Source organism: Lepus europaeus, chromosome 9, assembly GCF_033115175.1.
Source record: "Lepus europaeus isolate LE1 chromosome 9, mLepTim1.pri, whole genome shotgun sequence".
Lineage (NCBI taxonomy): Eukaryota > Metazoa > Chordata > Mammalia > Lagomorpha > Leporidae > Lepus > Lepus europaeus.
The window spans coordinates 20,400,295-20,413,945 of NC_084835.1; the positions used below are offsets into that span (position 1 = coordinate 20,400,295).

The following is a 13,651-nucleotide window of genomic DNA, read 5'->3' on the forward strand; positions in this document are numbered from 1 at the left end:
CCATTGTGGCCATTTGGGGAGTGAACCAGCAGACAGAAGATTTCTCTCTCTGTCTCGCTTGCTCTCTGTAACTCTGCTTTTCAAATCAATAAATCTTTTTTTAAGAAATCTATAAAATGTAGCACTTTTGAAAAAGAACTAAAATAAACAAAACCAATAACCGTAATTATAAAAAAAAACTGTAAAAAGACAATAACCACAAGTATAAAGTCAATGGAGGCAACAAAAAAAGCATCATAGACAAAATAGAAAGGGGGGGGGGGATGGTGCGGTGGTGAAGGTTAATCCTCCGCCTGCGGCACTGGCATCCCAAATGGGCGCCGGGTTCTAGTCCCGGTTGCTCCTCTTCCAGTCCAGCTCTCCGCTGTGGCCCAGGAGTGCAGTGGAGGATGGCCCAAGTGCTTGGGCCCTGCACCCGCACGGGAGACCAGGAGGAAGCACCTGACTCCTGGCTTTGGATTGGCGCAGCTCCAGGTTTAGAAGGAGATGAATAAGGGAATGAGAGAAGAAAATATTGGAGAATGGTCAATGTTTTCTCCACATTGTGAAGAATAATAACTGTCAGGCTCAAGCAGCCCTCAAATCCCCAACGTGAAATTTAAAAAACAAAACTGAACTCTGCACAAATACATCTCATTCATAGCAAGCCTGCGGAAAACACACACGGGGATAAACTTTATAATGCAGCCACACGCACAATTTCTTCTCGTGGTGATGATAAGGATGCACCTCCCGGCTCTTCTTCCCCAGGGAGCAGCGGCGACTGCGGCATCACTGCTGTGCTCTGCCATCCATCGCCACATCCGCACGGAAGCCAAGGACCCGTGCTTTCACGGGACCACCTCGTCTCGACGGCGGTCAAGGCGTGCAGCTTGCTTCTAAACAACAGAGCCCTGCAGATGCGGGGAACGCACTGCACCCACCCACTGATGTGAAGTTAATGACAAGATCATCATGGGCAGGCCTGACCTAATGAGGCAAGCCCTGATTCAAAGATTCTAGTATTGAAGCAGTGTGTTGCTGTGTAGTGAGAGGACCTCTGAGACTGACCGTGAGCTGATTCTCAGAGCTGGGAGCAGCCCCAGCTGAGGGCCAGCAAGCAAATGCGACCTCAGTCCTAGAACTGCCAGGAACTGGATTCTGCCCACAACCAAATGTGGAGGAGGACCCCAAGCTACAGAAGACAACACAGCCAATTGGCACCTTGCCTGCAGCCTTACGAGACCCTGAGCAGAGGACCTGCCGAGCGCTGCTTGGACTCCTGACCCACAGGGCTGTGAGACAGTACATGTGTGTTGTTTTAAGTCACTTAGTTTGTGATAATTTGTTTTGCAGCAACAGGAAACTAAAACACTGTGCCTCCAGGGATGGCTCCGGCAACAACTTGAGTACAGCAGAGATACAAGTGCAGGTCTAGTACTCTGTTTGGCTTCTTGGTGGAACCCAACTAACAAACTTTTAAAGGAGTGATGAGCAGAGCGTCAGCCAACCTCCTGCCGGTAGCAATGGAAGCCAGAACTTTGTAATGATAGCCTTCACAGGTACAAGAAAACAAGTTCCAGGGGATTAGTGGTGTGGCCTAGCGGGTAAAGTTGCTGCCTATGATGCCAGCAACTCGTACGGATGCCGGTTCATGTCCCAGCTGGTCCACTTCCAGTCCAGCTTCCTGTTAATGGCCTGGGAAAAGCAGTGGAAGATGGTCCAAGTGTCTGGGCCCCTGCCACCCACGTGGGAGACCTGGAAGAAGCTCTCAGCTCTGACCTGGCCCACCCCTGGCCATTGGGGCCATCTCGAGAGTGAACCAGTGGATGGAAGAGCTCACTTGCTTTCTCTCTTTCTCTGTAACTCTGATTTTCAAATAAATATTTAAAAAAAAGAAAGAAAATAAGTGCTAGGATATAATTTTTTGCCCAGAAAAAATATCTTTTACCATTTAGGGTAAAATAAGAAAATTTAAAAAATTTTTACCACCTGCATGTTCATATTCACAGTCACAAAAAAGGAAATAAATCAGAAAGAATGAAAGATGGCTAAGGAGAAAAGAAAATAATAAATATGAGGATACATATAAAAGAATACTGGCTATATAAAGCAGTAATAATAATGCCTCATGGAGTTAAAAAACAAAAACATAAAAGACATGGTAGCAATCTCGAGGCTCTTAAAGAATCCAGGAGGAAGGAATACAGTTGGGTTAAATTTAGATTTTTTTAAAGTTTTTTTTTTTTTTATTTTAAAGTTTATCTTGGAAAAATCATAGATGCGTAGGCAGTTGCAAAAACATATATAGGAGGTCCCGTGAAGCCGTTCATCCGGGCTCCCACGATGATACCATCCTGTGCAACGGCAGCACAACATCAAATGCGGGAGGCGGATGTTGGTGTGATCACAGACCTGTAGACTTCAGCAGCTGTGTCAGCACCGCTGTGGCTGCATAGACATTAACAAAGTATGCAGGCTGCTACCTCCAGGGTAAATTGGGAGGCAGAGAATATAAAAATGAAGGAACAGATAAATTCCAAACTAGTTAAAGAGAAAACAAGCAAAATTGAAAATTCGTTAAAAAGAAGACCAAACAGGTAAGAAAAGTGCATGTAGAACACAGACAAGAAAGAACACGATATGACACATCTAAACCAAGATACACCAGTAATTACATTTAAGTTAAAAGTTAAAAGCCAGGGGCCAGCACTGTGGTGTAGCGGGTAAAGCTGCTGCCACCACTGCTAGCATCCCATATGGCGCTGGTTGGAGTCCTGGCTGCTCCACTTCCCATCCAGCTCTCTGCTATGGCCCGGGAAAGCAGTAGAAGATGGCCCGAGTCCTTGGGCCTCTGCATCTATGTGGGAGACCCAGAAGAAGCTCCTGGCTCCTGGCTCCTGGCTTAGGATTGGCACAGCTCCAGCCACTACAGCCAACTGAGAAGTGAACCAGCAGATGGAAGACCTCTCTGTCTCTGCCTCTCCTCTCTCTGTGTGACTCTGACTTTCAAATAAATAAATAAATCTTTAAAAAAAAAGAAAAGTTAAAAGCTAACAGCTGTCAGGAGCTTATTTTTAAGAATCCTCCTATGTGTTCCTCACCAAAAGCCAAAACAAAAAATTCTTAGACTTTTTTTTTTTTTTTTGACAGGCAGAGTGGACAGTGAGAGAGAGAGAGACAGAGAGAAAGGTCTTCCTTTGCAGTTGGTTCACCCTCCAATGGCCGCTGCAGCCGACGCATCGTGCTGATCTGATGGCAGGAGCCAGGTGCTTCTCCTGGTGTCCCATGGGGTGCAGGGCCCAAGCACTTGGGCCATCCTCCACTGCACTCCCGAGCCACAGCAGAGAGCTGGCCTGGAAGAGGGGCAACCGGGACAGAATCCGGCGCCCTGACTGGGACTAGAACCTGGTGTGCCGGTGCCACAAGGCGGAGGATTAGCCTATTGAGCCGCTGCGCCGGCCTTAGACATTTGATTAGCCTAAAATTAAGAATTTTTCTTCATTAAATGACATGTGAAAAGGAAAAGACAAAACAAGCCACAGAAAACAGAAGATATTCGCAATACTTTCAATGGAAAAAGAGCCAAGTTTTCAATATTGTAAAGAACTCACAGACATAAGTAAGATGAACAAATAAAGAGATCTGTAAAGAAAATAAACAAAAGGCAAGAACAGGGAAATCCAAAAGGCCAATAAACATGAAAAGTATCTTGATGTCACTGATAATCAGGGGAATACAAATCAAGACCACAGAGGGAGACACTAGGCACCAACCAGATTGGCCAAAAATGGAAAATGAGGGTAATGGGAAATCTGATAACTTGCTATGGGGGTGAATTGTCATGGAAGATGGCTTGCATCCTCTGAGACAGCTTAAGACATACAGTCCAGGGGCCAGCCCTGTGGTGCAGCAGGTTAAAGCCCCTGTCTGCAGCACTGGCATCCCATATGGGCACCAGTTTGAGTCCTGGCTGCTCCACTTCCAATCTCTGCTATGGCCTGGGAAAGCAGTCGAGGGTGGCCCAAGTTCTTGGGCCCCTGCACCTGCATGGGAGACCCAGAAGAGGCTCCTGGATCCTGGTTTCAGCTCAGCATAGCTCTGGCCATTGTAGCCATCTGGGGAGTGAACCAATGGATGGAAGACCTCTCTTCTTTCTCTCTCTCTGCCTTTGCCTCTGCCTCTCTGTAGCTCTGCCTTTCAAATAAATAAATAAATCTCTCTCTCTCTTTTTTTTTTTTTTGGACAGGCAGAGTGGATAATGAGAGAGAGAGAGAGAGAGACACAGAGAAAGGTCTTCTATTTCCTTTGGTTCACCCCTCAATGGCCGCTGAGGCCAGCGCGCTGCGGCTGGTGCACTGCAGCTGGTCCACCGCGCCGATCCGAAGCCAGGAACCAGGTGCTTCTCCTGGTCTCCCATGCAGGTGCAGGGCCCAAGGACTTGGGCCATCCTCCACTGCACTCTTGGGCCACAGCAGAGAGCTGGACTGGAAGAGGGGCAACTGGGATGGAATCCAGCTCCCCAACCGGGACTAGAACCTGGGGTGCCGGCGCCGCAGGCGGAGGATTAGCCTATTGAGCCATGGCGCCGGCCAAATAAATAAATCTTAAAAAGAAAAAAAAAAAAAAGACATGGGGCTGGCACTGTGTTGTAGCGGGTAAAGCCACTGCCTGCAGTGCTGGCATCCCATATGGGCGCCGGTTTGAGTCCCGGCTGCTCCACTCTGATCTACCTCTCTTCTATGGCCTGGGAAAGCAGTGGAAGAAGTCTTTGAGCCCCTGCACCCATGTGGGAGACCCGGAATAGGCTCCTGGCTCCTGGCTTCAGATGGGTGCAGCTCTAGCTGTTGCAGCCATCTGGGGAGTGAATCAGCGGATGGAAGACCTCTCTGTCTCTGCCTCTCCTTCTCTCTCTGTGTAACTCTGACTTTCAAGTAAATGAATAAATCTTTAAAAACAAAAAAAGACATACAGTCTATGACCCAGCAATTGCAGCCCTGGGCTTCATCCAGATAGACTGACACCCACATGCATACAACAAAGTCCCTGGTTGGCCTTAGCTGCAATATCCCCGAACTAGGACAGCCCAAATGCTGTCAGACAGAGAGTGGCTAACTAAACTGTAGCACGTTCTCACAAGGCCAAAACGGATGAAAATGGAGAAAATACAGCACGAACATGGCTGAATTTCACATACAAAGTTAGTAAAAGAAATAAGACGTAACAGAATCCACTCTGCATGTTTCCTTTTGTATAAAGCTAAAAGAAAGTTAAACCACGCATGTTCTGAAAAGCACACATGGTAAAGCAATTGAGAACAAGGAACTGATCACCACACAAGGCAGGGGGATGGCTACTTCTAAAGGGCACAACAAAAATACTTATTCACCATAGACAAAAACAACTCTTCACAAACTGGAGCTTTCTTGAACTTTCCTTAAGCCACAGGAAATCTACAGCACACATGACTTCACGAGAGCTGCCGGGGGCAACAAGACCGCCCCATTGCTTTCGCCAAGGAGGCTCTTACATCCCTGTTAGACACTAGGATTAGGCATGGATTACCCTTGGCACCTATATGATTTTTAAAAATAGTTTTATTGATGTATAATTCAAACACCATAAAATTCACTGTTTTAAGTATATACAATTCAATTATTTTTAAAAAAATATCTTTTTTTTTTTTGAGAGGCAGAGTGACTTAGAAAGAGAGAGACAGAGAAAGCCAACTCCCATCTGCTGATTCACTCCCCAAATGGCCCCAGGAGCCAGGTCTTGGCCATGATGAAGCCGGGAGGCAGATGCTGCCTCTGGGAATCCCACATGGGTGGCAGGGGCCCAAGTCCTTGGGCCACCATGTGCTGCTTTCCTAGGCACATTAGTAGGAAGGTGGATCGGAGGTGGGGTAGCCAGGAATCAAAATGGCACTCCGACATGGGATGCTGGCACTGCAAGCAGTGGCGTAACCTGCTGTACCACCATGCCACCCCCATCAGCTGTCATCACCAAAAGTACCCTTGGGCCCATCTGAAGCCACTTCCAGCTCCCTCCCAGGCAGCTGCTGCTCTGCTCCCGTCTCTGTGTAGTGGCTGCTCTGCACCTTCTGTATGACGGAATCACGTAACAGGCGGCCTCCTGTGGCCAGTTCACCAGCATGTTTTTGAGGTTTATCCATACTGCAGCACGCGCCAGTACCCAGCTCCCTTTTGATCACTACGTATTCTTCCGTGGTATGGATGTACCGCGCTTGGTGTCTCTGCTCATTGGTTGACAGGTACTCTGGGTATTCCCAGAATATGGCTATGAAGAATAATGCTATGAAAACTTGCACACAAGTCTTTGGGTACACATATGCCTTAATTTCTCTCGGGTAGACACTTACGAGTAGAATCGCTAGGTCCTAGGATGAGATTTGTTTAACTTTCTAGGAAACTGCCAAAGTGGCTATACAATTATACATTCCCACCTGCAATGTCTCAATACAAGCTCTTGATTAATGTGCAAGAACTTTTATGTACTAAGGATGCTGTGTAAGTATCAGCTTTTCATTAATACAACAAAATACAAAGACTACTAACTTTATAAGGAAAATGGAGTTATTTAGCTCATCATTTTTAAGATTCAAAGCCAAGATTGGGTAGCCCCATTGGCTTGGCATCTGGTAAGGGCCACAGATGGAAGTGTGGAGTGCGTGTGGAGGGAGGACCACATGGTGACCCAAGAAGCAGAGAGAGTTGGATCCAAATTCAACCTTCTTGTGAGAACTACGTTCTGAGGACATGCCCCCAACGACCTAAGGACTTACCACTGTGTGAGCCCCATCTCCTAAACTTTCCACTACTTCCCAATCACACCACTGTGGTGGTGACCAAGCCTTTAACAGGGGCCTTTGGGGGTACATTCACCTTCCGAACTACCACCCAAATCATTTTGCCCCTGACTCCCAAAGGTTCATGTCTGTGTCACAATACAAAACGCATTCATATCATTCCCAAGAGGCCTCAGTCTTAATATTCTAGCACTGCTCAAAAGTCCACGTTCAAAGTTTCATTTGAGACTCAATGCAAACCCTTTCCACTGTGATATCCTATTAAATACAAAACAAGTTACAAGGGTAGGTGTTTGGTGTAGGATTTCAGACGCCACTTGGGACACTCACATCTCATATAGGAGTGCCTGGACTTGAGTCCTGACTGTTTCCAATTTTGGCTTCCTATTAATACACACCCTGAGAGAAGCAGATGATGGATTAAGAAGCTGAGTCTCTGTCACCCATATGGGAGACCTGGATTGAGTGCTGGGCTGCTGGCTCTATGCTGGCCCAGCCCTGGCTGTTGTAGGCATTTAGAGAGTGAATCAATAGACAGAAGATCTTTCTCTGTATGCCTCTGTGTCTATGCCTTTCAAATGAAAGTGAAAATAAATAGATAAAAATTAAAAAACCTAGGTTGCATCTTAATTGTTACAGTGATCATATTAAGTGTTAAAGTGAACATATAGATAGGATTCAGTGTTAAAGAGACCAAATAAATATCATCAAGTGCCTGGTAATAATAATAGAATTAAAAAGGAGGGTATGTCCAACATGGGAAGTAGCCCATATAGCAGACTCACAGAATGACGATCACTTTAAGTAACACTCTGACCTGAGAGTCAGCCCTTAAGGCATTCAGATGTGGCTGAAAAGCCCATGAGAGCAATTCAGGCATGGAAAGCCAAGACACTATGGCAAAAAATATCCTACATGAAGGATATCTGTGAGAGAAACCCCAGTGGAAAGAAGAGGCCATCAAAGAAGGATGTACTTTTTTCTGAAGGGAGGAGAGAACTTCCACTTTGCTTATGGCCTTGTCTAAATACTGACGGAGTTTTTGGTCACAAAAGGTTTCCATAGCCTTGGTAGTTCATGGCAAGAGTCTCGGGAGATCACTGATGTCATAAATAAGAGTGTTAATTGCTAAATTAACAACAGAAGTCACTGTGCACTTATTCCCCATGTAGGACCTCTGTCCTTAATGAGTTCTACTATGAGAATTAACTGTAAAACTTGTTTTCAAACAGTTCTTTTTATGTTGTGTGTGTGTGAGTGTGTGCAAACTGTTGAAATCTTTACTTAGTATAGAGTTAGTCTTCTGTATATAAAGTTAATTAAAAATGAATCTTAATGAAGAATAGGATGGAGAGGGAGTAGGTGGTGGGACAGGAGTGTGGGTGGGAGGGTGGGTATGGGGGGAAAAACCACTATATTCCTAAAGTTGTACCTATAAAAACTGTATTCACTAAATACAAACTATAAAATAAAAAAAAACCCTAGGTTACATACTTTCAAGACACAACTGTGGCACTGGCACAGGATGGTCATTTCCATCCCAAAAGAAGGAAACAGGAGTAATTACTCCAAGGCTAGACCCACACCCAGTAGGGCAAACATTCAACGCTAAAGCTCTCATCCAGCACCAAGGGCTTGGGCATCTCTGCCCCTATGGCTTTGCTGGTTTTAGCCCACATGGCTATAGTCCAAGTTTCCAGGGCTGATGTGTTACACTGCTGATCACTCTGCCTCCCTGGGGTCTCCTTTGCAGTTCTACTCTCACACCCTAATAGGCTTTGTTTCATTAAGGGCTCCTGTAGGGGCCAACACTTTGGTACAGCAGGATAAGCGGCTGCCTGTGAAACTGGCATCCCATATAGGAGGGCCAGTTTGAGTCCCGGATAGTCTGCTTCCAACCTGGCTTCCTGCTAATGTGCCTGGGAAGGCAGTGGAAGATGGCCTTGCTTGGGTCCCTGTCATCCACATAAGAGACCAGGATAGAGATCCCGGCTCCTGACTTCAGCCTGGCCCAGATCTTGCTATTGCAGTCATTTGGGGAATAAACCAGCAGCTAAAATATCTCTCTCTGTCTTTTCCTCTGTCACTCTGCTAAACCAGTGAACAAATAAATACTTAAAGAGAAATAAGGAATCCGTGCTGGGACTCCCATCCTACAGTGCACTGTTTGCCCATCAAGGCTTCCCTCTAAATTCTCAGTGGAAGCTGTCACCACTCCCTAACTCTGGCATTCTTCATGGCAGCAGACCCAGCATCCTGTGGTTGATGCCAAGGTCTGCCACCAGCATGGACAGCACCCAGGCCTGACTTCACCGTGGCTGCAGCTTCTGTAAACCAATTCCAACACCTTCAGGTACAGCTACAGTAATAACCCCACTCCTGGAACCAATTTTCTGCGATCAGTTTTTGTTAACTCTAATGAAATGCCAGAGGCAGCCTTACTTATAAAAGGAAGAAGTTTATTTTGGTTAATAGTTCTGGAGTCCCCAGTCCAAGATGGGCCTCTGCTTTTGGTGCTCTTTCTGGCAAGAAAAAGGGAGCATACATGTCAGTCTGTCTGTCTCTGTAAAGTCATCAGGTTTCCATGACAAGTGATTCACCAGAATGACCTAACCCAACTTAATTACTCCATAAAGGTCGTACCTCCCATCATCATAACTGGACTAAGCTTTCACTAACGTAATACCATTAACATAAGACTTTAAGAGCGAAACGTCATGCATCTGAGTTCAAATCATAGTAATTTTAATCCTTATTTTTTCCATACAAAAAGTGCTCATGACTTAATGTTAACTAAAGAAAGGAGACATAAGAATAATCTCTGTATGTTAACAAATAACTATGCATTAAAAAAAAGACTGGACGGAAATAAGCTAAAAATACACATTATTGTTGTCTTGTGCAAAGAAGAAATTGCCAGAGAATTCCTTTTTTGATACCGTTTATTTTTACCATCTGAACTTGCTAAATAGGCATATACAGTTTTTATCCTGCTTATCAAAGTGCATAAAATTAAGGAGAGAAGAAGAGGAGGGGAGGAGAGGCTCCCTTAGAGAACTGATCATCTCACCTCAAAAAGGAAGCTGAGTGCCTCCTCCTCCTGACTGGTGAGGTGGACCGACAAGCCCTTAACGAAGACTCCTTGCGGCTTTTCCACGATGGTCATTGGTGTGACTGAGTGTTCCGCATAGGGCAGAGTGCACAGGAGGTCAAACAGGCTCTCGTTATAGATTTCCAAGTAGGAGACACTCACCGTGATGGCGTGTGTGGGGCGTTCTTTGATCATTCTGAAAACCTGGATGAAAGATTGGACAGCAGTCACTACAAGCCAGCACGCTGGGGAACCCCTTACCTTAGGAGGGAATATAAAAAAGAATGAGATAATTCTTGTCCAAAATGCATTTGTATATTGTCTAGTTGGTGCGATGATCAGCAGCAACAATTATTCTTACTAGCCCAGCAGGTGAGGTTTGTCATCAGCTTATGGTTTTTTTCAGGCTTGATTTAGGTTGGTCTTTTTTTTTTTTTTTTTTTTGACAGATAGAGTTAGTGATAAAGAGAGACAAAGGTCTTCCTTCCGTTGGTTCACCCCCCAAATGGCCGCTACGGCTGGCGTGCTGCGCCGATCCGAAGCCAGGAGTTCAGGTGCTTCCTCCTGGTCTCCAAGGCGGGTGCAGGCACCCAAGCACTTGGGCCATCCTCCACTGCACTCCCTGGCTACAGCAGAGAGCTGGACTGGAAGAGGAGCAACCAAGACAGAATCCAGAGCCCCAACCAGGACTAGAACCCGGGGTACTGGCGCCGCAGGCAGAGGATTAGCCAAGTGAGCCATGGCGCCGGCCCCTAGATTGGTCTTAGGATGTACAGACAGGAAAGCATCTTAATAGCTTTTACATAGATTCCATGTGGAAATGACATGCCAATTTTGGGTCTGTTGACTTAAACTGTTAAGATCAATTTCCAAAAAAAAAAAAAAAGATCAATTTCCCCTATTTATTTTTTTAAAAATATATCCTGTGTACATGTGTTACATTATATTTCTACTGAGTGGCAGTGGGTGAGACGACTCCAGTCCAAGATGCTGAGATACTGAACCTTTGGTATATAGAGGATGTCGCTCCTAACACCACAGCATGGCTGCTTTATATACTAAGGGGATGCCTACACTTCTTATAGGACAGAGCCATAAAACTGAAGATACTCATGGAGAGAGGCTTTTGCCTTCCACCTCCAAACAGAGGATCCTACAGAACCCAAGCTAGCCCTGTCTTCAGCTGCATCTCCAGAACCCCTGGGCTGACAGTTCTGACAGCTGAGGTCATGCTCTGCTTCTTGCCTTGGTTCAGGGCTGTGGTAGTGGAAGAAGCCACAGCAGCCTGGTAAGGAAGCTCTGCAAGGCTCTTATTCTCATGAAAACCAGGAAGGAACGTGATTAGGACCTCCAAGTCCTTAATGACAGGATCACAGACTATGGAGCAGCACGAGGCCAATTAGCATGTCAGCTCTTTCACAAATGAGGAAGCAGGCTCGGTGTAGGTCAGAATCTGAAACTCAATTTCCCGAGGCCCCTGATTCCCCACCACCTAGCCATGTGTATCCCGACTCTGGTACCAGCACCAGCTGCAACTCCTTCGAGGGCTGGACCCCACTTCTCTGGCAGCTGGCCTGGGGTGGGCAGCATCTGTGGCAGAGAGAAGGGACTTGTGTGGCATCCCTCCGTGAGCCCATTCTCTACCTGCTGCAGGGCACGAGGGAGGATCCCCCGGTGCTTGTAATTCTTAGCTGCCCCCGTCATGGTGTATGTCTTGCCAGCTCCTGTCTGCCCGTAACACATGATGGTGCCTGCAAACATTTCAAAACATCTTAGTGACACCCAGGAAAACAGCTCCAAGGACAGTCTTCCCATCCCCCAGCATGTCTGGGACCAACTGGGACCCATGGTGTGAAGAGGGCCAGTGTGAGCAGCCAAGCACTCTGGGAATTCCACCATGGCAGAGGGTAGGTGGATGAGGAACAGGCGTAACTGGTTAAAACAGACACCTGCCCAGACTCTCTGGTCTACACAATGCTCCACTGTCCCCATCACCAAGAGATGTTCTGTCCTAGGACTTCTCTTCCTTTTTTTTTTTTTTTTTTTTTAAGATTTATTTGAAAGGCAGAGTGAGAGTGAGAGTGAGAGAGAAAGTTAGTTTTCCATCCACCAGTTCATTCCCCAAATGGCCACAATGGCCAGGGCTGCACCAAGCCGAAGCCAAGAGCCAGGAGCTTCATCCAGATCTCCCATATGGGTGGTAGGAGCTCAAGCACTTGAGCCATCATCTGCTACGTTCCCAAGCAGGGAGCTGGATGGGAAGCACAGCACCAGTACTTGAACCAGTGCTCACTTGAGATACCCGTATCACAGGCGGTGGCTTAACCTGCTGCACCACAGTGCTGGCCCCTGGCCCTAGAACATGGAGTCTCAGGGAACAGAGGAACTGGAACTTTTCCTAAAAAGATGAGGTGGGAGAGGCAAGCATTAGCCCTTCTTTATCAAGACCATGGGCTGGCAAGAGGCACTGAAGCAAGAAGGGCTTTCCTGCCTCCAGCAAGAGCCAGTGGTGAGAACTCTCTTTAGACTCAAGTTCTCACAGGACCAAGTCGGGCTCCTGGGCCAGAAATGGACCGCCACGACCAGGTCATGATCTGCTCCCACTGCACACCCTGTGCAGGCTTCCATTTGCACCTGTCACACCTTTAGGTGCACCACCCCCACTGGGCTCTGGAACCACGCAGTCACCCATGGGGCCCACCTGCTCTTCCTTCTGGCTTGGGCAGCCTGAGCCAGACCCATCCCATCTCTGGGCGTTGACCCAGCAGACCTGCTGGGGCAACAATGGGTGTGGAAGTCACATTTGCCTTTGTCACACACATGCTCCAGTGCCTGGGATTGGTGGCAGGTTTGACAGGATCATTGGTGGAGACAGAAACAGTTTCTAATAGGGTCCCATGCTCCCCTGGCTCCTGGGTGTCTCTATCTTTCTCATGATTGGGAAAGTTTTCAGCTACTATTTCATTAAATGAATTTTCCATGGCTTTCCATTCCTCTTCATCTCCTTTGTTTGATGGTGTGCCAAAATCTGGGAGGCCGTCTTCATTCCTTTTTCTGTCTTTCGGGCCTGACAGGTATTTCAGAAGATCTGCCTTCAACTCCAGATAGTCCTTCTTCTGCCTGATGAGTTTGTTGTTGAAGCCTCTGTATTTTTTGTTTAACTTATTGAGTTCTTCATTTCCAAAATTTGTTTGGATCTTTTTTAAAGATCTCTCTGCTGAACTTCTCATTATTTTCCTAATTTCGTAAAACTGTGTTTTCTTGTATCTGAGTTTTTAAAATAATCCTTCTTTTGTATTCTTTACCTGGCATTTTGTCAATCTCCTTTTCTTTGGAGTCCGTTGCTGGAGAGTTACTGAGTTCCTTTGGAGGCAACACATACCTTGTTTTTTTTTTTTTTTTTTATACTTTTTATGTCCCTAAGTTGAGATTTGTACATTTGGTGAATCAGTTGTCTTTTAAAAACATTTAATTAATTTTGTTAATTTGAAAGCCAGAAAGGGAGAGAAGGGGGAGATTGCAACACAGAGACAGCCTCCACCTCTTTTATATGCTGGCTTTCACAGTAAATGTCTTTCTCCTGAGGGTAATGTCTCAGGGTGTCACTTTGGTAGGCTACGCTGGCTTTGGGTGTCTTAGTGTAGTCTCCCTACAACATCTTGAGCTTTAGTCAATGGTGTTGGTTGCAATGTGTGTGCAGCCACACTGGGGAGCAGGGTGTGCTCTCGTGGCCCAGCTGGAGTGGTTCTCAC

At 46.4% G+C, this 13,651-nt stretch overlaps 1 protein-coding gene across 5 annotated transcripts in view; it reads right to left on the bottom strand.

Moving 5' to 3' along the window:
* The window catches only part of LOC133766874 (kinesin-like protein KIF9), a 46,214-nt gene that overhangs the window by 25,617 nt on the left and 6,946 nt on the right, over window positions 1–13,651 (bottom strand). For all 5 annotated transcript variants that reach the window (XM_062200685.1, XM_062200681.1, XM_062200683.1 and 2 more), the window contains 2 exons: window positions 11,544–11,650; window positions 9,879–10,103 (listed from right to left, as the gene is read on the bottom strand). In XM_062200685.1, the coding sequence (XP_062056669.1) occupies window positions 9,879–10,103; window positions 11,544–11,650 (332 nt within the window). The remainder of the gene's footprint in view (window positions 1–9,878; window positions 10,104–11,543; window positions 11,651–13,651) is intronic.